General features: G+C 44.4%; 2 protein-coding genes across 3 annotated transcripts in view; one reads left to right on the top strand and one right to left on the bottom strand.

Annotated features, from left to right (window-relative positions):
* Positions 1-3,861, top strand: part of ZSCAN32 (zinc finger and SCAN domain containing 32) — an 11,894-nt gene extending 8,033 nt beyond the window's left edge. For both annotated transcript variants that reach the window (XM_057747371.1, XM_057747373.1), the window contains 2 exons: positions 346-439; positions 2,304-3,861. In XM_057747371.1, coding sequence (XP_057603354.1) covers positions 346-374 — 29 coding nt within the window. In that variant the 3' untranslated portion in view covers positions 375-439; positions 2,304-3,861. The remainder of the gene's footprint in view (positions 1-345; positions 440-2,303) is intronic.
* Positions 804-22,685, bottom strand: LOC130859886 (olfactory receptor 2C1). Its single transcript, XM_057747370.1, has 3 exons — positions 21,742-22,685; positions 5,773-5,920; positions 804-819 (listed from the first exon to the last, which is right to left on the bottom strand). The coding sequence occupies exon 1, from the start codon at positions 22,683-22,685 to the stop codon at positions 21,747-21,749; it is 939 nt and encodes a 312-aa protein (XP_057603353.1). The 3' UTR covers positions 804-819; positions 5,773-5,920; positions 21,742-21,746.

The following is a 22,685-nucleotide window of genomic DNA, read 5'->3' as shown; positions in this document are numbered from 1 at the left end:
AGAGCCAGGTCACCTGGGCAGCATGTGAGCTGAAATTGAGAGCCAACCTTTAGAAACTTTTATGGCAACATCACATTGCTGCACTATCCAACTGCATATTCAATGTATTTTGAAAAACAAAACAAAACAGGTTCTTCACAGATACTTTGAGAAGCCCTAACCTAGAGCCTTGGGCCCTACATAAAGCACTTTGTAAGGATTCTGACTTTTTCTACATGAAATGGCATAGCCTTGCAAGGTTCCAAGCAGAGGAGTAATAGTTTTAAAAGGATCACGTTGAGAATTTCAATTTATTTGACACTTAACTCTACCTAAACATGTGTCTGTGTCTTCATTTCGTTACAGAGATGTTTGGAGGACTGTGGTCTCCTTGAAGGCAGGGTCCATGTCATATGATAGCTGCACTTCTCAGAAACCAGCCTGCTGCCCACTCACACAGGTTAGCTGAGTTGAATGAAAAGACTGTAGGAGGTCCGAGGAGAGTCAAGATGGCTCCGGACAAATGAGCCCTCAGCCACCAGCCCTGAGGGGCCTGTGCTGAGTGTTCTTGAATAACCAGCCTACCTGAACTGTTCTTCCCAGACCTTTACTACTTATTCTCACCTTGGGACGCCACCTGCAGTAGTTCAGTTTCTTGCATACACATCGATGACAGGAGATATAAACAGATGTACAGGGGCCAGGTCAGAAGGGACTCAGGCATCAGAGGTGGCACATAGCAGAAGTATCCTATCACCTGATCTTCTCTCCTGTGAATCTTTGCTTCCATCCAAGTCTCACCTGTTCACCAGGTCCTTATCCTCAGGGAGTCCCACCACCCTGGAGACAGACAAGCACAACCCTTATCATGAGTCATCTCTCAGGGGAAATGAGTAGGATTCAGGATAAAGAGAAATAAAAGGGGCAGCTCTGGTAAAGACTCTACAGCCCCTCCTCAGCTGAAAGTTGTTGCTTTAGGAAAAAGCCCACAGTGAGATCTCCCCAGGAATGACAGTAGCCGGCATGACATACTTTGAGAGACTAGGATGTGGCTTCCTGGGCTGCTAAAACCCTGCGGCATCCATCCACCCTGCTCGGATCACTGTGTTGTCTCCTGGCAGCAGGTGTGCACGGGCTATGAAGAGACCAAGACACTCCTGGCCATGCTCAGTAATTCTCAATTTACTAAAAACTCCAGACCCATCGGCAGAGCAGCCAGATCTACAGGGCCTTGGCAGAATGACTCCAGGAGCAGGGCTTTCTGCAGACCGCAGAGCAGTGTCACACCAAGTTCAAAAGCCTGCAGTTGAGTTACCGCAACATGAGGAGAGGCTGTGTGCCTGAGCCTTGTATCTTTTACGAGGAAACTGATGCCCTTTCCAGCTCCTGGGCCTCTGCACCTACTGTGGCCAAGAGGGAAGTGATGTCAAGGCTGGAGAGCTGAGTCAGCAGAATGGGGGGCCCACAGGGGCTGGAGAAGGTGCCACCATGGATGGTGATGACGGGGGGAAAAGGACTTCAGGGATCCTGGCCAGGAAGTTAGGAGGGTTGGCCTGCCAAACCTGTTCCCAAACAGACGTGGTAAGACTCTGGCTCTGGTGGTCAAAGAAAGCATAGGAAAGTCCACTTAGGGCCGTTAGCGTTGCATTATCAGGGAGCCGTTCTGCTCCTGGCCTGTCATCATCTTGTTGTATGACCTGACACAGGTCAGGGAGTCTTGTTTTCATGGTGTTTAAGGATTACATCCCTTACACTTCAGAGCCCTGATTTTGCTTTGCTTGCCTCTTTCACGGGGTCCATGTCATTTTTTCCTGTGGCGTTCCACTTACTTTGCTTTCTTAGATGGCCAATCAGGCCTCCAGCCCAGACTCTCTCCTTCTTTCCTTCTCCAGCACTGACCCTTCTTTCAGATCTAAGCCTGGGCTTCCCAAATGCTCAGAAACTTGCCTTCTTTCTGTCTGAGCTGGCCAAAACCAGGGTGGCCTTTTGTTACTCCTCCCAGAAGCCAGGCCATTCAAGAACTGACACAGATGACAAAGACCTTGACTCCTCACCTCACTTTGTCATTGTGTCAGAACACCCAAAAAAAGATGCAACAGAAGCAAAGTGGGTGGGTGGAGTTTCAGATACATTTACCTGTGATCATAGGATTTGGAGCTTAAAAATATTAGAATTGGAAAATAAACCTTAGGTTTTTAATTAACAGAGGACTGAATCACATGAGAATTCCAGTCAGTTTTTCTTCTTAAAGTAGTTTGGTTGTAATTCTTTCCTCATTCCATTGTTTTCCTGCTCCACAGTCTAATGTATTTCTATTTTTTCAGGTGTTGAGATCAAGAGCGGGATTACAAAAGAGAATCAGAAATGCGATGATACAGAGGAAGCAGAAATGAACAAGCCCCTTCAGAGAAAGTCCAGTGAAGTCTTCTGGCACTCTGAGCTGAAAAGAGGCTGGGCGGGTGCTCCAGTGTCAAGAAGGCAACTAGGATGTTCTCCAGGAGAGAGTGAGGAGAAACCCCTATTCCAGGAGAGGGGGAGTCACCGGAAACTTCATACTGGGGAGAAAGCCTGTGCACATCTCCCATGTGGGAGAAACTGCTCTCAGAGTTCTTCCTCTCACCACCAGCCAGTCCCCAAAGTGGAAGAAGCTTCTAAATGTCACGAATGTGGGAAAAGCTTTAGCTGAAGTTCCTATCTTGTTTGACACCAGAGAATCCACACCGGGGAGAAGCCTCACAAGTGCAGTGAGTGTGGGAAATGCTTTAGCGAGTGCTCCAACCTCACTGCCCACCTAAGAACTCACACAGGGGGGAGACCCTACCGGTGTGGGGAATGTGGGAAAAGCTTCAACCAGAGCTCCAGCCTCATTGTCCACCAGAGGACCCACACGGGGGAGAAGCCGTATCTGTGCACCTTCTGTGGAAAGAGATTCAACAACAGCTCCCAGTTCAGCACCCACTGGCGAGTCCACACTGGGGAGAGCCCATACAAGTGTGGGCAGTGTGGGAAAAGCTTCGACAATGGCTTCCACTTGAGTGCCCACCAGAAAACCCACACAGGGGGAAAGACTTACCAGTGCTCCCAGTGTGAGAAAAGCTTCACTCAGAACCATGCCCTCATCCGCCATCAGGGGGTGCCCACAGAAGAGGTTCTCACATCATAGGAAGGAAGGAAGGGATGAGCTATGAGTGTGGAGGGAACCTGATGGATCAGTTCCTTAGGTCAACACACGTTTCTTGGCGTTTCCTTCTGCTTGTGGAGAGTTCTACTGGACAATCCCCAGCTTAACCACAGGTTTACTGACAACCGGATCTTAAGAACCACGTCCCGGAACAAGAATCAGGGTAAGAATGCTGAACTCACTCTGGTTCTGCCTGGGACTCCTGGGTCCTGTCTCACTGTCGATTGCAATTCTGTTTGAAGGGGACAAGGCTACAGGATCCATAAGTCTTGCTAGGAAACCTGAGTATGCCTGTTCCCTACAGAGAATGGGGGCTAGTGGCCTGAGCACTGTTTCTGCCCCCTCGCGGGAAGCATGTCTGGAAGTTAACAGCCTGGATCTATTCTAAACCAACAACTGACCTCTGGCACCTAGTGTTAGGTACTCCTGCTAACTTCAGAGCAGATCACGACTCTGCTATCCAGCCACCACAAAACAGAGAATGAAGGAAAGGAAGGAGAGGTTAAGCCACCGGGCAACGTTAAATCTGTTTCCCTTGGCAACTTAATCTCAGAGTAGGCATAACATCTCAGTTAATCTTTGTAAGATTCCTCACCTTACCACCACCTCCACCACCGTTCCTGGTTTACTGTCTCTTATAGTTCACACTTTCTACGAGCTTATACCTGTTACCATTTCTGTTGACAGTAAAGGTGTTTTTCCCTCCACTTCCTTGGCCTTTGGTTGTAATTTTCTCCATGAGACACTTTATTCTCATGCAGAAGCCTGCGGGGTCCTCAAGAGGATCCAAGGGTAGAACCTGCTTCAGGACAGTAGGACATGCAGAGAAGGAATAAGGGGCAGGAAATGGAGAGAGAAGAAATAGAACTGGGTTGGGGAGTAAGGAAAATACAGGGACTGCAGGCGGCTCTGACTACCGGTGAAAAGAGGGGTGGGTGTGAGGAGCACGAAAAGACAAAACTAAAGCTTACTGATCCACAGCAAGGCATAGATATTTAAGCTTTTGTGAAATCTATGATAAAAGGTGGTGAAAGATGGGTAAGCTGTTCATGGTTCTGGGCCTGTGCATGCACAGTGTCAGTACCTTGCCTAAGCTTTGGTGAAAAGCAAGTGTCATGGTCTTTGCTTTAAGCTTTCTTGAGGAATTACAGATGAGCAAAGGAGAATGTATACTCCACCTCAGAGCCAAAAGAAAATGTTTGCAATTTTAGGGAAGGAGGAGCAAAAGCAGTACAGAATATACTTCAGTGTTTCCTCAGCCAGAGCCTTCCCTGCATACACGGTCCTTGAACACGGCCCTGTGGACAAGCTACACAGGCCAGCTCCCAGAGCCACATACTGACCTCTGCTCTACACAGAGGGGGCAAAATGATACCTTGGGAAAGCTCAGGCAAAGGCAAAGAGGTGGGCTTGAATGTGACTTGTTGGGGACAGCCTGACTTCATTAGGGATCTTGGTGGGGAAGATGGGGACAGCCCAGGGGTGGATCAACTACTGAAGGGCTTTGTACACCAGCTCAAAGAAGCTGGCTTTGACAAGTGAGAAGAGCCAGTAAAAGCCAATGCAATCACTAAGGAAGCAGAGGCACTCAGGCCTCACAGGCAGGCTGCTCCCACTCCTGGGTCTGCGGTGACCAGGGAAACTCGGATGCAGCTGCCGGACTCCTTGCGTTTTTAGGTTGTCGCCACCCTTGAAATTGCTTTACCCTCTAGTCTGCTGGGCAGGAGAAGGACCACAGAGTACTAGAGCACCCAGCCCTTGCCTGTTAGCCTCTCCGGAGGGTCTGGAGCAGACAGTGAGAACTGGAGAATATGTCCAGTTATTCATGCATTCAGGAAACATCTAATTGCCTGTAAAGTACCAGGTATTACACAGAAGCCAAATACAAAACAGTGAACGAAATAGGCGCTGTACCTTCCTTCCAGAAGCAGCCTCACAGGACCCCTCAGAAATATAGCACCAGCCAGGCTGCACCACCCAGCCCCCAAGCCCCAAGATCTGAGTCCCAGCTCTGCAGGGCCACTCTAACAAGCTTCCGAGTTCTGATAAACCCAACCTTTCCTCTCTGATCCCCCTACTCCCTGTGTGCTCACTGCTTTCTCCAGTTACCACCTCTGTTACCTTAGTGTTTACAGCTCACTGGCACCAACCACTCGAGAATAAATTTGAAGCAGGTTGTACAAAAGGCAACACCCCAAGTCTATCCATTTCCTCTGATGTGTAACCTACACTCCTGGTTTGCTTCAACCCTTCAAACATCCATTAAAAAACCAGTTCTCCCCTGTACATTTAATACTGGGGCTCTCCATATAGTGTCCATACCTCCATTCCTCACTGAAAATTTTAACTCATTGATACATTTTTCGATTGACAGTATTCTTTTTTTTCCAAGGACTGCTAACCACTTCCCACAGACAGGATCAAATAAATATTCTCACAACCCAGAGAAGCAGGGCACCATTCCCTTTTCACACATCTGTTGTGGTTCCTCAGCCTACGGTAGCATATAGGTAGTCACAGCCAACGCCAGAGCTAGGCCCCTCAGGCCTCCTACCCAATTTCCTTTCCTCTTGCTACCTCTTGTCTGCCTCTCCTGTGAGGGACTGCCTTACCGGTCAGTTTGGAAACAGCCAGGACTTCTTGGGTCCCGAGCGAAACTGTGCCCATGTCATCGCTGACATCATTACAGGTGAGTCCTCGCTTTCACCATCATCAGCTCCAGCCTCCTCAGAGTCCTGCTGCTCATCCTCGGCTTGGCTTCTGGGTAGAGACAAACAGAAGGACTGAGTGCAGGTCATAGGACGCTAGCAATTAACCTAGCTACTCCCTGTAATATGGAAGCTAGCCTGAAGGACTCTGAACTTGTGCCACCCTGTTCTGGCACCTGGAGGAGGCTGTAGTCCTGGAGCTGCTCGTGCATTCCCTGTACAGTTGGCCATTCTAGTGGCACTTCTGGAGTTTTTGATAACTTTGGGATTTACTGAGATTGGCAAGTAAAGTCTGGGTTTCCTGTAGCCCCAGTGCACACCTGCTATCATAGGTTAAGTGATTTGCAGTGACTAAAGCAAAAGAGCTGGTCGAATTGATTTTAACTTTTCACTCTCGCACTCTCAACACTCTTTCTGGCTAACAATTTCTGTGCATCTTTGAAACACAGACCTTATACTACATGTTCAAACCACCAGGGTGGCCTTGTTGTGGCAGGGGCCATAGGCCCAGCCTCTTTGGGAGGAGGAAGGCACAGCTGAGGTTTCATGTCACGCCCATTACGAGCAACTACCTTCCAGGCATGCAGTCGTGCTTGGCACTAGATTAAGAGCTAGTTATTACACAGTATAGATTAGACATGGTTCCTAAGAAATTTTTATAGCCCAAAGTGAGAAGAAGCAAGAAGAGATCCATTAAAAAGAAAGAAAAGGAGACCCATCAGAGATCTTACTTGTTATAGAGGGTGGCCAAAATGTATCCCTTCCACTGAGGCCTGGTACGTGTGGCGGGGCAGAACAGAAGTCAGGACCCCAGTGCCACAGCTGACAGTGGCAGAGTCTTATCGGTCTAAACTAATATCCTGCCCTCTTCCTTGTGTGGCAGTAGGTCACCGTGAAAGCCCCAAGACATAGACCTGATTCATACATGACCCTGCTAAGAGCTATCATGGAATGAGGTTTTCTGAAGGGAGAACCAGAGGAAATGACAAAGCTTCTATGTGGAACTGAGCTGCCTCAGCACGACAACTGAGTCCCAAATCACTAGCTTCCCGCTCCCAGCTGTGGTCATAACAGCATGAAAAGCTGATGTCTGTGAGGCACAGGCACTGACAACCTCTCACTCCTGGGTTCTTTCTGCCTCTCCCCTTTCCGGCCTGAGACTCTGTTCTTGAAATAGGTGGGTCGTTCTTTATGGCTCCAGGGTGTAAGCAGTCTGAGCATAGTTCTGATTCTTCTCTTGGAAAGCCCCTGAGGATGGGCTTCATGGTAACCCTCCCTCATAACCCCAGGGTTGCTGGCTCTTCTTGGAGCACAAACACCACCACCTAGAAACAAAACCCATCACAGACACCTTACCTTCCCACCACCAAAGATCGTCATATGGGTCCAGGGAGGAAAGGTATAGGAATGGAGATTCCTGCAGAACCAGAGTTGATTGAGGAGTGTGATATGTGTGGCTGAGCAGAACAGCAGAGAGCACTTCTGAGTCCTGCGTGCTCAGGGCAGTGTAGGGAGGTCTGGGGCAGCCCCCACCCAGGGCCCCACAGCGCTGTTATAATTTGCAGCACTGCTTTCAGTCCTCAGCAGGTCCCATTCTGGCCCACTCCTGACCAGAAATCCAGTTCTATTTATCTGTTTTGTGAGAGGTGTGACCCAGACACTGAGGACATAACCAAAGTTCCCACAGTTGGCTAAGCATTAAATCCCTCTGTCTTACAATAGGCATGACAAGAACCAGAAGATTCTCGTTTGCAGAGCTGGCTCAGGTCATTATAACCTGCAGAGGAGAAAGCTTGAGTTCTACAGGGACAAATACCTCCCTTCCTTTATTCTTGGCAGCCGAGAACTACAGAAAGCTCAGTGATCAATGAGGGTCCAAACTTTCTCTCCACCCACCCTCCTTCCTTCAAAGGGGAAAGAAAATCTGTTCTTTGAAAAGCTGGCATGGACACCAGTCAGGAAAACAAACAAATGCTTAAGAAGAAGCAGCTAAATCAAGTTTCTCTACCTTGTTCCAACTGCCTGTCTCCTAACCTAGGCCCTCTCCAACCTGATTTCCATTCTCTTTCCGCACTCCCCTTCTCACCACTGCCTTTGTCTCCTCAATTCTCACTCCAAATGCTGCACCAAGGTCACTGCCTTCTCAATGCTTCCTGGATGATGTGCCCTCACCCAGGCTTGGCACTCCCTGTGCAGAACAATCAGGAATTGCTTCAGCTCCAGGATCCTATACTTGAATGCAGCTTGGGCTGCAACCATCATGAGCACAGCTCCCAGAGCTGACTCATCATGAAAGCTTGTGAGGCAGCTGCTGCTGATGGGAGAGTCTGAAGAGCTGGTGGGAGATCTCCAAGTTGCCAACCTCTCTGAGAGGTCAGGATCTGCCATCAGCCACCTGAGAGATTGTGAGCAATAATGGGGAATTCAACTGATGTGTCCTCAAACGCAGTTCCTGCAGTGTGGAGAATCACTTCCAGCTAGGCCTCCAGTAAGAACTTCATTTCTACTTCACTTTGCTAAGTTTGGGTGAGAAGGTATAGATTTTATTCTTCCATTCAAGTCAGACAGTGTTGCCTAATGGAAATCGCACAGACTTTGACCATCGGGTGGATCCAGTTTCCAGTCCCAGCTCAACTCCACACTAACTGACCTGGGGCAAAATATTCAACTTCTCTAAGCTTCTTTTTCTCATCTGAGCGTAACCCACCTTGCATCATAGAGAAAAAAATTAGAAATGCTATTTGTAAAGCTTCTGGCCCAGTGCTTGACTCTTATGCAGAGTAAATGGTCTGTGGTGATAGTAACAGAAGCTCTACCTTACAGGAATTTCTTTACAGCGTATCTCACTACTTGACATATATTTATTGGTTGAATGTCTGTCATCCCTACAAGAATGTAAGGTTGTAGAGACTGGGTAATTTGTTCTGTTCATTGCTGAATCACAGCACCTTGAATAGTGTCTCATGCAAAATGAATATTTCGTAAAGCATGAAAGGATGAAAAAAGACAAGGAAGTCTCAGTCTTTAGACCTGATTAATTGACTGATTAATTGTCCAGTATTTAAGCATTATAAAGAATATGAAAGGAGATGAAGACTGGTCTCCGGCTGAGACGCCTCTGAGATCTGTCTCCCCTTTGTTTCCACTTCTATCGCTCTAGCGTGGGATTTCTGAACTTCGACACTATTTTTTTGTTTTTAAAGCTCAGGTTTTTGTTTTTGCTTTTTGGTCATGCTGTGGAGCATCTGGGATCTTAGTTCCCCAACCAAGGGATGGAACCTGTGCCCCCTGCAGTGGAAGCATGGCGTCCTAACCACTGGACCGTCAGGGAAGTCCCCTGAACTTCAGCACTACAGTATTGACATTTGGGGTCGGACAGGTCTTAGTTGTCTCTGTGGGTTGGTACGTGGGGGTGGGGTTCTATGCATTGTAGGATGTTTACCGGCACCCCTGGCCGCCACCCACCAGATATCAGGAGCACCCGTCAGTCATGACAAGCCTGAATTCTAGTGCCTCTGCTCACTAACCTTTCCCCAAGACCCAATTTCATTATTTTCAGAGAAAGTGAATACCAGGGGATGCCAGTCTCCATTCCTCCTAACTTAGGGAAGAAGGGCACCTGAGCCTAGAAATTAGAAATAAGGTAAATTTTTTATTCTCAATGAGTGGAAGTCCATCGAAGAAGACAAGAAATCTACATAATAAGGACTGGTGAACAGCACCATCACCACCTTCTTGACGCTTCCTAATGCTCTGAACTCCTTGGCCCTGTCTGTAACTCTTTCTCAGGGTGCCTTCTCTTACTTCATCTAATACCAGAAGTTGTTTCTGCAGGTTTCTCTACTCCACAGTTTGGGAGCTCTCTGAAGGCAAGGAGTGGTTCTGAGCTGTCTTAGTGCCCCCACCGCCCAGCACAAGGGCGCACAAGGACGCGCTACGGCCTCGGAGAACCAGTGTTTTATTCGCTCAGGGCCTTTCAAAGCAGACTTCATAGGGCAAGTGAGCGGACAGGGCGAAGGGCGACAGGGCCCGCACACCAGGCTACCTTGTTCCCGGGCCTCTCCTAACAGAAGGAAGGGGTTCCGGCTCAAGGACACTGAGTCTTCCCGTCACACGACCCAGAACAAGACGAGAGCCTCAGGGTAGAGGGCGGAGACGCTGTGCTCGAGCCCGCCCCTCCAGGAGAAGCCAGCCTCAAACGCTAAACTCACCCATCCAGACACATTTCCCAGCACGCGCGGCCGGAAGCAGCCGTGTGGCAAGCTAGGACTGCCAGAAGGCCTGACGCATGCGCAATGGCTAAGCCGGAAAACATGCCGCGGGACACGCACAGCCCTCCCCACCTGGTCCCGCCCTCCACTAATCGACAGCAGCTTTCCCCAATGAGGAGACGGGCTCCTCGTTTGCGTCATAACCTGGACCAATAACGCTGTTCAAAAACTCGAGGCCCTGGATTTGGAGGTTTGTTAATCCTTCCTATTGGTTACTGCTGTGCCGCTTGACAGGCGCTTTGCGCTTCTCTTACTTGGAAGGGTCTTTGTACCAATCCTACCCCGGCTCATACCGTATTTACAGGTGTGACAACGACAATATGAAAAAAACAACGCTTACTATATGTTTGGCCCAGTTTTATACACGTACACAGTAACATCCTCACACCAATCCTATGAAGCCAATACGATTATTTTCGTCCTCCAGAAGAGAAAACTGCAATAGAGTTTGAGACTAATATAACCCAACGCTTTTCTTCCCTCTGTTTTAATTTTTTCATATTCCACAAGTGCCGCAAAACACTCTTACTTAAAAATGAAGCCTCTTATCCCTCATCTCCCAAGTTACACTCCCTCTCCAGAGGAAATAATTATTATTAGTGTGTATATTTTGCTGGACCTTAATCTGCAATTTTGCCTACTTAGTCTATCTTCAAGTTTTTCCGTCTCAATATATCAACCTCATGTTTTTTCGTCTTTTTTTTAACTCCTGCGTTTGGCATTTACCATTATGTATGTGTTCAATTATTTCCTTTTTGATGGACAAATACTTTCCTAATTTTCACGTGTGTGTGTGTGTGTGTGAGAGAGAGAGAGAGTGAGTGAGTGTCCTGGATTGGGATATTCTGGATATGTTTTGAAGAGGGAGCTCATTGGTTGGGATAAGAGTGTTTGGGAAAGAATAGTGGAGGCTTCTCTCTGCCTTTATTCTGGGCCCACTTCATCCATCCATCATTTATAAACAATCTGGTTGCACAGCGAGAGCAGTACTCCACCAGGATATAAATGGAGGGAGCTGGGATGTGAAATAGACTGATAAACCTACTTGGGTAAGTATTCCATCTCTGTTTAAAAACAACACTGAGCAGTTTTCTCTAAGCACTCGCACATGCACTATTTTGATCCTTACATTTTTCCTGACATCTACTATATTCATTTTTCAGATGATGAAACAGAGTGCTAGAAGAGGTTAATAAAACATAAGCCTGGGACATCTTGATGTGGCAGAAAGCAAGGAAATGCTCAAGGAATGTGGGGACAAGTCAAAAAACACAAAAGCCAGTTTGAATGGACTCCCAGTGATTAAACAAGGGAGAATAATATAATGATATTTAGAAGTCATAAACCATAGAATAAAATAGGAAACATTGATTCTGTAAGATGTAAATAAATTAAAGAATAAATTGTTTTATTAGTATCAGGATATTTAAGTAGTTTCAAAGTACTTCCCCATAAAATACTTATTATTTACAAAGTAGGAAATAATGGAAAAGCCTAGCAGACACCACCTTCATTTAGTGATCCAAGTAACATCGTTAGAAATGGGAGACATTGAAATTTATACCACCTGTCTTAGTCTGCTTAGGCTGCCATAACTAAATACCATAAATTGAGTGATTTGAACAATAAGAAATAATTTTCTCACAATTATGGAGCCTGGAAACCCAAGATTAAGATTCTGGCAGGATTCAGTTTCTAGTGAGGGCTCGTTCCTGACTTCAGGAGGCTGCTTTGTTCACACTTGGCCTTTCCTTTTACTGTATGTGGAGCGAGAAAGATCGCCGTCTCCTTCCTCTCTTTGTAAGGTCACCAATCCCATCAGACGAGGGGCACACCCTTATGATACCACTTAACCCTAATTACCTCCTAAAGGCTCTATGTCCAAATACAATTAATTACCATTTCAGACTGACAGAGACTGAGAAATGACAACTATATGCAACATGTGATTCTGAACAGAATCCTTTTGCTATGAAACACATTATTGGGACAATTGACTGAAGCTGAATGGGGTCTCAGGATTAAATAATATAATGCCTTGGTGTTCATTTAGTAATTTTGATGGCTACATGGTGGTCCTTCAGGAGAATGTCCTTATTTGTTAGAGATACACTATACAATATTTTGGGAAGACAGAGTATCATGCTGTCAGCTTACTCTCAGATGATCCAGGGAGGGAAAACCCTTTATATCATGTTTCCAACTTTTCTGTAAATTTGTGATTATTTCAAAAAGAAAAGGGCTTCCCTGGTAACGCAGTGGTTAAGAATCCACCTGCCAATGCAGGGGACACGGGTTTGAGCCCTGGTCCGTGAAGATCCCACATGCTGTGGAGCGCCACAACTACTGAGCCCACGGGCTGCAACTACTGAAGCCCGGGACCTAGAACCCGTGCTCCCCAACAAGAGAAGCCACTGCAATAAGAAGGTCCTAGCACTGAAATGAAGAGTAGCTCCCACTCTCCACAACTACAGAAAGCCCACACACAGCAATGAAGACCCAACACAGCCAATAAATAAAAATTAATTAATTAACGTAGAGTGTACTCTTTAAAAAAATTTGGAAAAGGCACAAGCTTTCAACTCAAGAGTACTTGGGCCAGCCCTACCACTGTGGGCTGTGAGCACATTTCCTCTTGTGCTCCAGTGTCCTCATCTTAAAATGGGGATGGTATAGGTTTTTAAGAGTATTAAAGGAGTTGATTCATGTAAATGATTTAGATCATTACATAGCCCAGGGTAAGTACTCAGTAAAGTTGATGTGCTCAAATCATCTATATAGTTAAACTGGACTTTTCCACATAATCATTAATGGAGTGTCCAAATTAGCCTGTAATTTAGCACTCATATACTACAAAGCCAAAGTCACTTTTCAATTCCTGTTTCTCAGTATGTCCTTTATTCCAACATCTCCTAACCACAGCCATGGAATTGAACCTGAAGGCTGTGAAGACAGGAAAAGGATTGACTCCCTTCATTGGCAGTTTCAAAATTTAGTCACTGGACTCACTTTACTAGTTTACAGGGCAGGGTGGGATCTGGACAGACTCTGTGAAGGGCTCTGAGAGATGGGTTCTTAAATTCACTTAAATCCTCTGACCACACTACCATATTCATATGCTATACATTTCTGTTTTGCTAAGGTTGGTGAACCTTCTACAGTTCTTGGTATTTCTTTTGTTTTTCCTTTTCTTTGAGTATCCAACTGAATAAGACATCAAACATATTTTTTCTTCTGAAACCCTAGAAATGGAACATCAAAGTCCTTAATAACAAGGGGCTTCCTTCACATTTGATTCCTTTTGTCCAAATTTTTGACTTTGTTTTCATGCACACTATTGAGAATGGAAGGTGAATGTGTGTGCACTTTGATGGTGGCATATGTGATCCCCGTGATGCACTCATGTCCCAAGCATTTTCTCCTCTAATTCTCTATGTCTTACAATGCCCCTACTTGCAAGTTAGATTCAAAATGTCCTGTGCTTTCCGTAGGGAGAATCTGCAGAACTCTGAAGTGTTTGAAGAATGCCTGTCTATTTTCTTCCTATTTCTCCCCAGGTAATTTTGCAATTTAAATTAATTAGCTAGTGGATAAAAAGGAGGAGGAATCAAGATGGTGGAGCAGGAGGACGTACGCTCACTCCCTCTTGCAAGAGCACCGCAATTACAACTAACTGCTGAACAATCATCAACAGAAAGACATCGGAACTCACCAAAAAAAACCACCCCACATCCAGAGACAAAGGAGAAGCCGCAATGAGAAGGTAGGAGGGACGCAATCGCGTTAAAATAAAATCCCATAAATGCTGGGTGGGTAACTCACAAGCTGGAGAACAGTTATACCACAGAAGTCCTGAGGGTTCTGAGCCCCACGTCAAGCTTCCTAAACTGGCAGTCCGCAATGGGAGGAGGAATCCCTAGAGAATCAGACTTTGAAAGCCAGTGGGATTTGATTGCAGGACCTCCACAGGACTGGGGAAAATGGAGACTCCACTCTTGGAGGGCACACAAAAAAGTGTGCTCACCAGGACCCAGGGGGAAGGAGCTGTGACCCCATAGGAGAGTGAACCAGACCGACCTGCTGGTGTTGGAGGGTTGCCTGCAGAGGTGGGGGGCAGCTGTGGCTCACCGAGGAGACAGGGGCACTGGGGGCAGGGGTTCTGAGAAGTGCTCATTGGTGTGAGCCCTCCCAGAGTCCACCATTAGCCCCACCAAAGAACCTGTAAGCTCCAGTGCTGGGTAGCCTCAGGCCAAACAACCACACAGCCCCACCCATTGGCAGACAAGCAGATTAAAGTGTCACTGAGCTCCATCTACCAAATTTGATTAAAGTTTTACTGAGCTCCACCCACCCAGCCCAACCTACCATCAGTCCCTCCCATCAGGAAGCACCCACAAGCCTCCTAGACAGCTTCCTCCACAAGAGGGCAGACAGCAGAATCAAGCAGTATCAGCAGTATTTCATCTTCTGGAACTGAAAACCACAGCCACAGAAAGACAGAGAAAATGAAAAGGCAAAACACTTTGTACCAGATGAAGGGACAAGATAAAACACCAGAGAGACAACTAAATGAAGAGAAGATAGGCACTCTTCCAGAAAAAGAATTCAGAAAAATGATGGTGAAGATGATCCAGGACTTTGAAAAAAGACTGGATGCAAAGATCAAAAAGTTGCAAGAAAAGTTTACCAAAGACCTAGAAGAATTAAAGAACAAACAAACAGAGATATGCAACGCAATAACGGAAATGAAAAATACACTAGAAAGAACCAATAGCAGATTAACTGAGGCAGAAGGGTGAATAAGTGACCTGGAAGATAGAATGGTGATAATCACTGATGTGGAAAAGAATAAAGAGAAAAGAATGAAAAGAACTGAAGACAGCCTAAGAGACCTCTGGGACAATGTTAAATGCACCAACATTCACATTATAGGGGTCCCAGAAGGAGAAGAGAGAGAGAAAGGACCTGAGAAAATATTGGAAGGGATTATAGTTGAAAACTTCCCTAACATGGGAAAGGAAATAGCTACCCAAGTCCAGGAAGCGCAGAGAGTCCCAGGCAGGACAAACCCGAGGAGAAACACGCCAAGACATAGAGTAGTCAGATTGACAAAAATTAAAGACAGAGAAACGTTATTAAAAGCAACAAGGGGAAAACAACAAATAACATACAAGGGAACTCCCATAAGGTTCACAACTGATTTCTCAGCAGAAACTCTGCAAGCCAGAAGGGAGTGGCATGATAGATTTCAAGTGATGAAAGGGAAGAACCTACAACCAAAAATACTCTACCCAGCAAGGATCTCATTCAGATTCGACGGAGAAATCAAAAGCTTTACAGACAAGCAACAGCTAAGAGCATTCAGCACCACCAAACCAGCCCTAAAACAAATGCTAAAGGAACTTCTCTAAGTGGGAAACATAAGAAAAGGACCTACAGAAACAAAAACAAAACAATTAAGAAAATGGTACTAGGAACATACATATCGATAATTACCTTGAATATAAATGGACTAAATGCACCACCCAAAAGACACAGACTGGCTGAATGGATACAAAAACAAGACCCATATATATGCTGTCTACAAGAGACCCACTTCAGGCCTAGGGACACATACAGATGGAAAGTGAGGGGATGGAAAAAGATATTCCATGCAAATGGAAATCAAAAGAAAGCTGGAGTAGCGATACTCATATCAGATAAAATAGACTTTAAAATAAAAAATGTTACAAGAGACAAGAAAGGACACTACATAAAGATTGAGGGATCAATCCAAGAAGAAGAGATAGCAATTATAAATATATATGCACCCAATATAGGAGCACCTCAATACATAAGGCAAATGCTAACAACTATGAAAAAGGAAACCAAAAGGAACACAATCATGGTGGGGGACATTAACACCCCACTTACACCAATGGACAGATCATCCAGACAGAAAATTAATAAGGAAACACAAGCTTTAAATTACACAATAAATCAGCTGGATTTAATAAATATCTACAGGAAATTACATCCAAAAACAGCAGATTACACATTCTTCTCAAGTGCACATGCAACATTCTCCAGGATAGATCACATTATGGGTCATAAATCAAGCCTTGGTAAATTCAAGAAAATTGAAATCGTATCAAGCATCTTTTCTGACCACAATGCTATGAAATTAGAAGTTAATTACAGGAAAAAACTGTAAAAAACACAAACACATGGAGGCTAAACAATACGCTACTAAATAACCAAGAGATCACTGAAGAAATCAAAGAGGAAATCAAAAAATACCTAGAGACAAATGACAATGAAAACACAACGATCCAAAACCTATGGGATGCAGGAAAGGCAGTTCTAAGAGGGAAGTTTATAGCAATACATTCCCACCTCAAAAAACAAGAAAAATCCCAAATAAACAATCTAACCTTACACCTAAAGAAACTAGAGAAAGAAGAGCAAACAAAACCCAAAGTGAGTAGACGGAGAGAAATCATAAAGATCAGAGCAGAAATAAATGAAACAGAAACAAAGAAAACAATAGCACAAATCAATAAAACTAAAAGCTGGTTCTTTGAGAAGATAAATAAAATTGATAAACCTCTAGCAAGACTCATCAAGAAAAAGAGGGAGAGGACTCAAATCAATAAAATTAGAAATTAAACAGGATAAGTTACAATGGACACCGCAGAAATAAAAAGCACCATAAGAGACTACTACAAGCAACTATATGCCAATAAAATGGACAACCTGGATGAAATGGACAGATTCTTAGAAAGATATAACCTTCCAAGACTGAATCAGGAAGACATAGAAAATATGAACAGACCAATCATGAGCAATGAAATTGAAACTGTGATTAAAAATCTCCCAACAAACAAAAGTCCAGGACCAGATGGATTCACAGGTGAATTTTATCAAACATTTAGAGGAGAGCTAACACCCATCCTTCTCAAACTCCTCCAAAAAATTGCAGAGGAAAGAACACTCCCAAACTCATTTTATGAGGCCACCATCACCCTGATACCAAAAGCAAACAAAGATACTACAAAAAAAGAAAACTACAGACCAATATCACTGATGAATTTAGATGCAAAAATCCTCAACAAAATACTAGCCAAAAGAATCCAACAACATATTAAAAGGATCACACACCAGGATCAAGTGGGGTTTATCCCTGGAATGCAAGGATTCTTCAATATACACAAAGCAATCAATGTGATACACCACATTAACAAACTGAAGGATAAAAACCACATGATCATCTCAACAGATGCAGAAAAAGCTTTTGACAAAATTCAACACCCATTTATGATAAAAACTCTCCAGAAGGTGGGCATACAGGGAACCTACCTCAACATAATAAAGGCCATATATGACAAACCCACAGCAAACATCATTCTCAATGGTGAAAAACTGCAAGCATTCCCTCTAAGATCAGGAACAAGACAATGATGTCCACTCTCACCACTACTATTCAACATAGTTTTGGAAGTCCTTGCCACAGCAATCAGAGAAGAAAAAGAAATCAAAGGAATCCAAATTGGAAAAGAAGAAGGAAAACTGTCACTGTTCACAGATGACATGATACTATACATAGACAATCCTAAAGATGCCACCAGAAAACTACTTGAGGTCATCAATGAATTTGGTGAAGTGGCAGGATACAAAATTAATACACAGAAATCTCTTGCATTTCTATACACTAACAATGAAAGATCAGAAAGAGAAATTAAGGAAACAATCCCATTTACCATTGCAACAAAAAGAATAAAATACCTAGGAATAAACCTAACCAAGGAGGTAAAAGACCTGTACTCGGAAAACTATAAGACACTAATGAAAGAAATCAAAGACGACACAAACGGATGGAGGGACATACCATGTTCTTGGATTGCAAGAATCAACATTGTGAAAGTGACTATACTACCGAAAGCAATTTACAGATTCAATGCAATCCCCATCAAATTACCAATGGCATTTTTCACAGAACTAGAACAAGAAATTTTACAATTTGTATGGAAACGCAAAAGACCCCAAATAGCCAAAACAATCTTGAGAAAGAAAGACAGAGTAGGTGGAATCAGGCTTCCTAACTTCAGGCTATACTACAAGGCTACAGTGATCAAGACAGTATGGTACTGGCACAAAAACAGAAATATAGATCAATGGAACAGGATAGAAAGCCCAGAGATAAACTATGGTCAACTAATCTATGACAAAGGAGCCAAGGATGTACAATGGAGAAAAGGCAGCCTCTTCAATAAGTGGTGCTGGGAAAATTGGACAGCTACATGTAAAAGAATGAAATTAGAACACTTCCTAACACCATACACAAAAATAAACTCAAAATGGATTAAAGACCTAAATGTAAGGCCAGACACTATAAAACTGCCAGAAACTATAAAGGAAAACATAGGAAGTACACTGTTTGACTTAAAAACAGCAAGATCTTTTTTGATCCACCCCCTAGAATAATGGAAATAAAAACAAAAATAAAGAAGTGGGACCTAATGAAACTTCAAAGCTTCTGCACAGCAAAGGGAAGTATAAGCAAGATGAAAAGACAACCCTCAGAATGGGAGGAAATATTTGCAAACGAATCAACAGACAAAGGATTAATCTCCAAAATATATAAACAGTTTATCCAGCTCAATATCAAAAAAACAAGCAACCCAATCAAAAAATGGGCAGAAGACCTAAATAGGCATTTCCCCAAAGAAGACATACGGATAGCTAAGAGGCACATGAAAAGCTGCTCAACATCACTAATTCTTAGAGAAATGCAAATCAAAACTACAATGAGGTATTTATCACCTCACACCAGTTAGAATGGGCATCATCAGAAAATCTACAAACAGTAAATGCTGGAGAGGGTGTGGAGAAAAGGGAACACTGTTGCACTGCTGGTGGGAATGTAAATTGATACAGCCACTATGGAGAACAGTGTGGAGGTTCCTTGCAAAACTAAAAATAGAACTACCATATGACCCAGCAATCCCACTACTGGGCATATACCCAGAGAACACCATAATTCAAAAAGACACATGCACTCCAGTGTTCATTGCAGCACTATTTACAATAACCAGGACATGGAAGCAACCAAAATGTCCATCAACAGATGAATGGATACAGAAGATGTGGTACATATAAACAATGGAATATTACTCAGCTGTAAAAAGGAATGAAACTGGGACATTTTTAGAGACATGAATGGACCTAGAGACTGTCATACAAAGTGAAGTGAGTCAGAAAGAGAAAAACAAATGTATATTAACACATATATGTGGACTACAGAAAAATGGTACAAATCAACCAGTTTGCAAGGCAGAAACAGGGACATAGATGTAGAGAACAAACATATGGACACCAAGTGGGGAAAGTGGGGAGGGTGGGGGGGGGGATGAATTGGGAGATTGGGATACCAAATTGTACACTCTAAATATATGCAGTTTATTGTAAAAAATTAAAAAGTAAAAATTAAAAAAAAAGAATTAGATAAAGAAAGAAAATTAATTAATTAATTAATTAGCTAGAGGATATCTCCTTGGAAAGTACAGTTCTCATAGATTAATCAACCGGGATTCTGCTTTATATATCAGCTTTAGGAACTTGGTCATTTTGATTCTACCTCCTGAGAAATTCATCTAACCTGAGTGTGCTAATTAATAAAAAATCTGAGCCTGCAAGACTCTGGACTTTGATGAATTCAGCAAGATTATGCTGCTAGGTGGCTAGTCCTGGAGACATACTTCAGTATTACCGTGTAAGGAACTGAGAAAATATGTCATGGCTCTGATCTGCAACTAGAAAAACAAATTCAGGTTGGGACAATATAACTAGGTGTCTTTGGGGAGGCATTATGGAAATGTGGAAAGAGGGGAAATTTGTCATTGTTCAGCATTTTCCAAGTGACAGGATGACCCCAAAGTGGCAACTATGAAAATGGTTTATTTGACATATTTAGTTCCTCGTGTGAAAAGGGGAGATTCATGAGACTTGTTAATTAATTCAACTCACTAAGCAATTATTGAGCATCCACTATGTATAAGGCATGTGTTTACGTGCTGTGAGGGACACAGGACTCTTTAGAAAGTAGCCCTAAAACCTATTGATCTCCTTTTCTCTGGTAATGTAGTTGCCAAGCAACTTTCTCATATCAACCTAGCTTCTCTCCCTGGGGAAAGAATATATGAACTGCAGTGGCACGTGTGGATTCCCTTGGCAATTCTAGTGATGTGAAGAATCACATAGTGGCATTCTTAATATTTTTTTTTATTTTTTGGGGGGTACACCAAGTTCAATCAACTGTTTTTATACACATATCCCCATATTCCCTCCCTTCCTTGACTGCCCCCCCTTCGAGTCCCCCCCACCCTCCCTGCCCCAGTCCTCTAAGGCATCTTCCATCCTCGAGTTGGACTCCCTTTGTTATACAACAGCTTCCCACTGACTATCTATTTTACAGTTGGTAGTATATATATGTCTGTGCTACTCTCTCGCTTCGTCTCAGTTTCCCGTTCACCCCCCGCCCCCTCCCATACCTCGAGTTCTCCAGTCCATTCTCTGTATCTGCGTCCTTGTTCTTGTCACTGAGTTCATCAGTACCAACACATAGTGGCATTCTAATTCCAATACCTGACTTCTTTGGTGAGCCATGGTGTGCTGGACTGACTGATGAATCCAGGAACTTTAGGGGTGAAAGACTAGATCACGAGGCAGAGGAGATGCTTTATAGGTGGATGATTTTTCCTGGACTCTTAAACTTGCTTAAGGAATCTCAGAGCATTCCATAATCCACTGACCAGACTAGCATATCCAAACGCTGGTAGCAAATGTGATGGCTGGGACTTTGGTGAGGAAATGATTTATTTTATTTGTTTTTTATTTTTTTGGCTGCTTGGCCAATGGGATCTTAGTTCCCCGACCAGGGATTGAACCCGCATCTCCTGCAGTGGAAGCACAAAGTCTTAACCACTGGACTGTCGGGGAAGTCCCAGTGAGGAAATGATTTAAATAAAACTATTTAATTGAAAGAAAAATGGTCTTGGGAATTTCCTGGTGATCCAGAGGCTAGGACTCTGGGCTTCCACTGCAGGGGGCATGGGTCCGATCCCTAGTTGGGGAACTAAGATCCCACAAGCTGTGTGGTGTGGAGGAGAGGAGAGGGGAGGGGAGCGGAGGGGAGGAGAGGAAAATTTCTTAGGTTTTCAACTGGGGTTAACAAAACCTGGCTTGATTTTATGGAATTATATAAGATACTGCAAGTGGAGGTACTTTCTTTAGAAAAGTACAGAATTCTCTAAAAATACAATTCATATGTAATATTTATTACACATAATAAAATGTGGACAGCAGTGACAGTGAGCTAAGTCTATACTAAGTCAACAACCTCTGAGCCATCAATGACGTGTCTGCCCTGTTATCTGTGGTCCACAGTAGAATATTCAGCAAATAAGTGTAAAACATTAGAAATAACACTAACCGTGTAACAACAGCTTAGTGCTGTCAAGAGCGTGCTTGTACCGGGGTTAGTACTCATCATGTTCACCTGGCCAGAGACAGAATGAGAAAAAGTGTATAGAGATGAAGAGGTGGTAAACGATGGAGTTTTCACCTCCTTCAGCTGACTTCTCTTCCCTTCCGCAGCAGCCTCGTCAGCGTCCCCTTCACCTCCTTGTTCCTCAGAGTGTAAATGAGAGGGTTCACCATGGGTGTGACCACAGAGTAGAAGAGTGATATGAATTTGCTCTGGTCCTGGTTGCTGGTCTTAGCTGGAAGCAGATACCCATAGATAGCTGAGCCATAGAAGAGGAGCACCACCACCAGATGGGAGAGGCAAGTGTTAAAGGCCTTTCTCCGTCCCTCGGGCGAGGGGATCTTCAGCACTGCCTGAGCTATGTAGCAGTAGGAGATCAGGATGATGCTTAGAGGGACAGCAGTGAAGAAGGTGCAGACACCATTGAGCACAGCCTCATTGAGACTCGTGTCTCCACAGGCTAGTTTGATCATGGCAGGCACCTCACACAGGAAGCTGTCCACCCTCCGGTGCCCACACAAAGGGAGCTGTAGAGTGAATGTTGACTGGACCACAGAGTTGCCCAAGCCACCCAACCAGGCAATGGCAGCCAGCAGGCAGCAGAGCCAGGGGTTCATTATGGTGGTGTAGTGCAGAGGCCGGCACACCGCGACATAGCGGTCGAATGTCATCACCACCAGCAGGATGCACTCAGTAGCCCCTAGCCAGAGGAAAACATAGAGTTGGGCCACACAGCCACCATAGCTTATGGTCTTGTCTGATCCCCACAAGTTAATCAGCATTTGGGGGACTGAGCTAGTAGTAAAGGCAAGGTCCAGGGAGGAGAGATTGCTGAGGAAGAAGTACATGGGTGTGTGGAGCCGGGCATCCAGGCTGGAAAGCAGGATGATGGTTGAGTTCCCAACCAGGGTCAGCAAGTAGGAGAAGAGGATGACTACAAAAAAGATCATCTCCAGCTGGGGATGGTCAGATGCACCCATCAGAATGAAGCCCTCCAAGGAGCTGCTGTTGGCTCTTTCCAT

Source organism: Hippopotamus amphibius, chromosome 9 (assembly GCF_030028045.1).
Source record: "Hippopotamus amphibius kiboko isolate mHipAmp2 chromosome 9, mHipAmp2.hap2, whole genome shotgun sequence".
Classification (NCBI taxonomy): Eukaryota; Metazoa; Chordata; class Mammalia; order Artiodactyla; family Hippopotamidae; genus Hippopotamus; species Hippopotamus amphibius.
This window is presented reverse-complemented; position numbering and strand designations above follow the sequence as displayed.

Excerpts from the sequence above, each read along its gene's own strand:
- LOC130859886 (XM_057747370.1), bottom strand. The coding sequence starts at position 22,685 with ATGGAAAGAGCCAACAGCAGCTCCTTGGAGGGCTTCATTCTGATGGGT.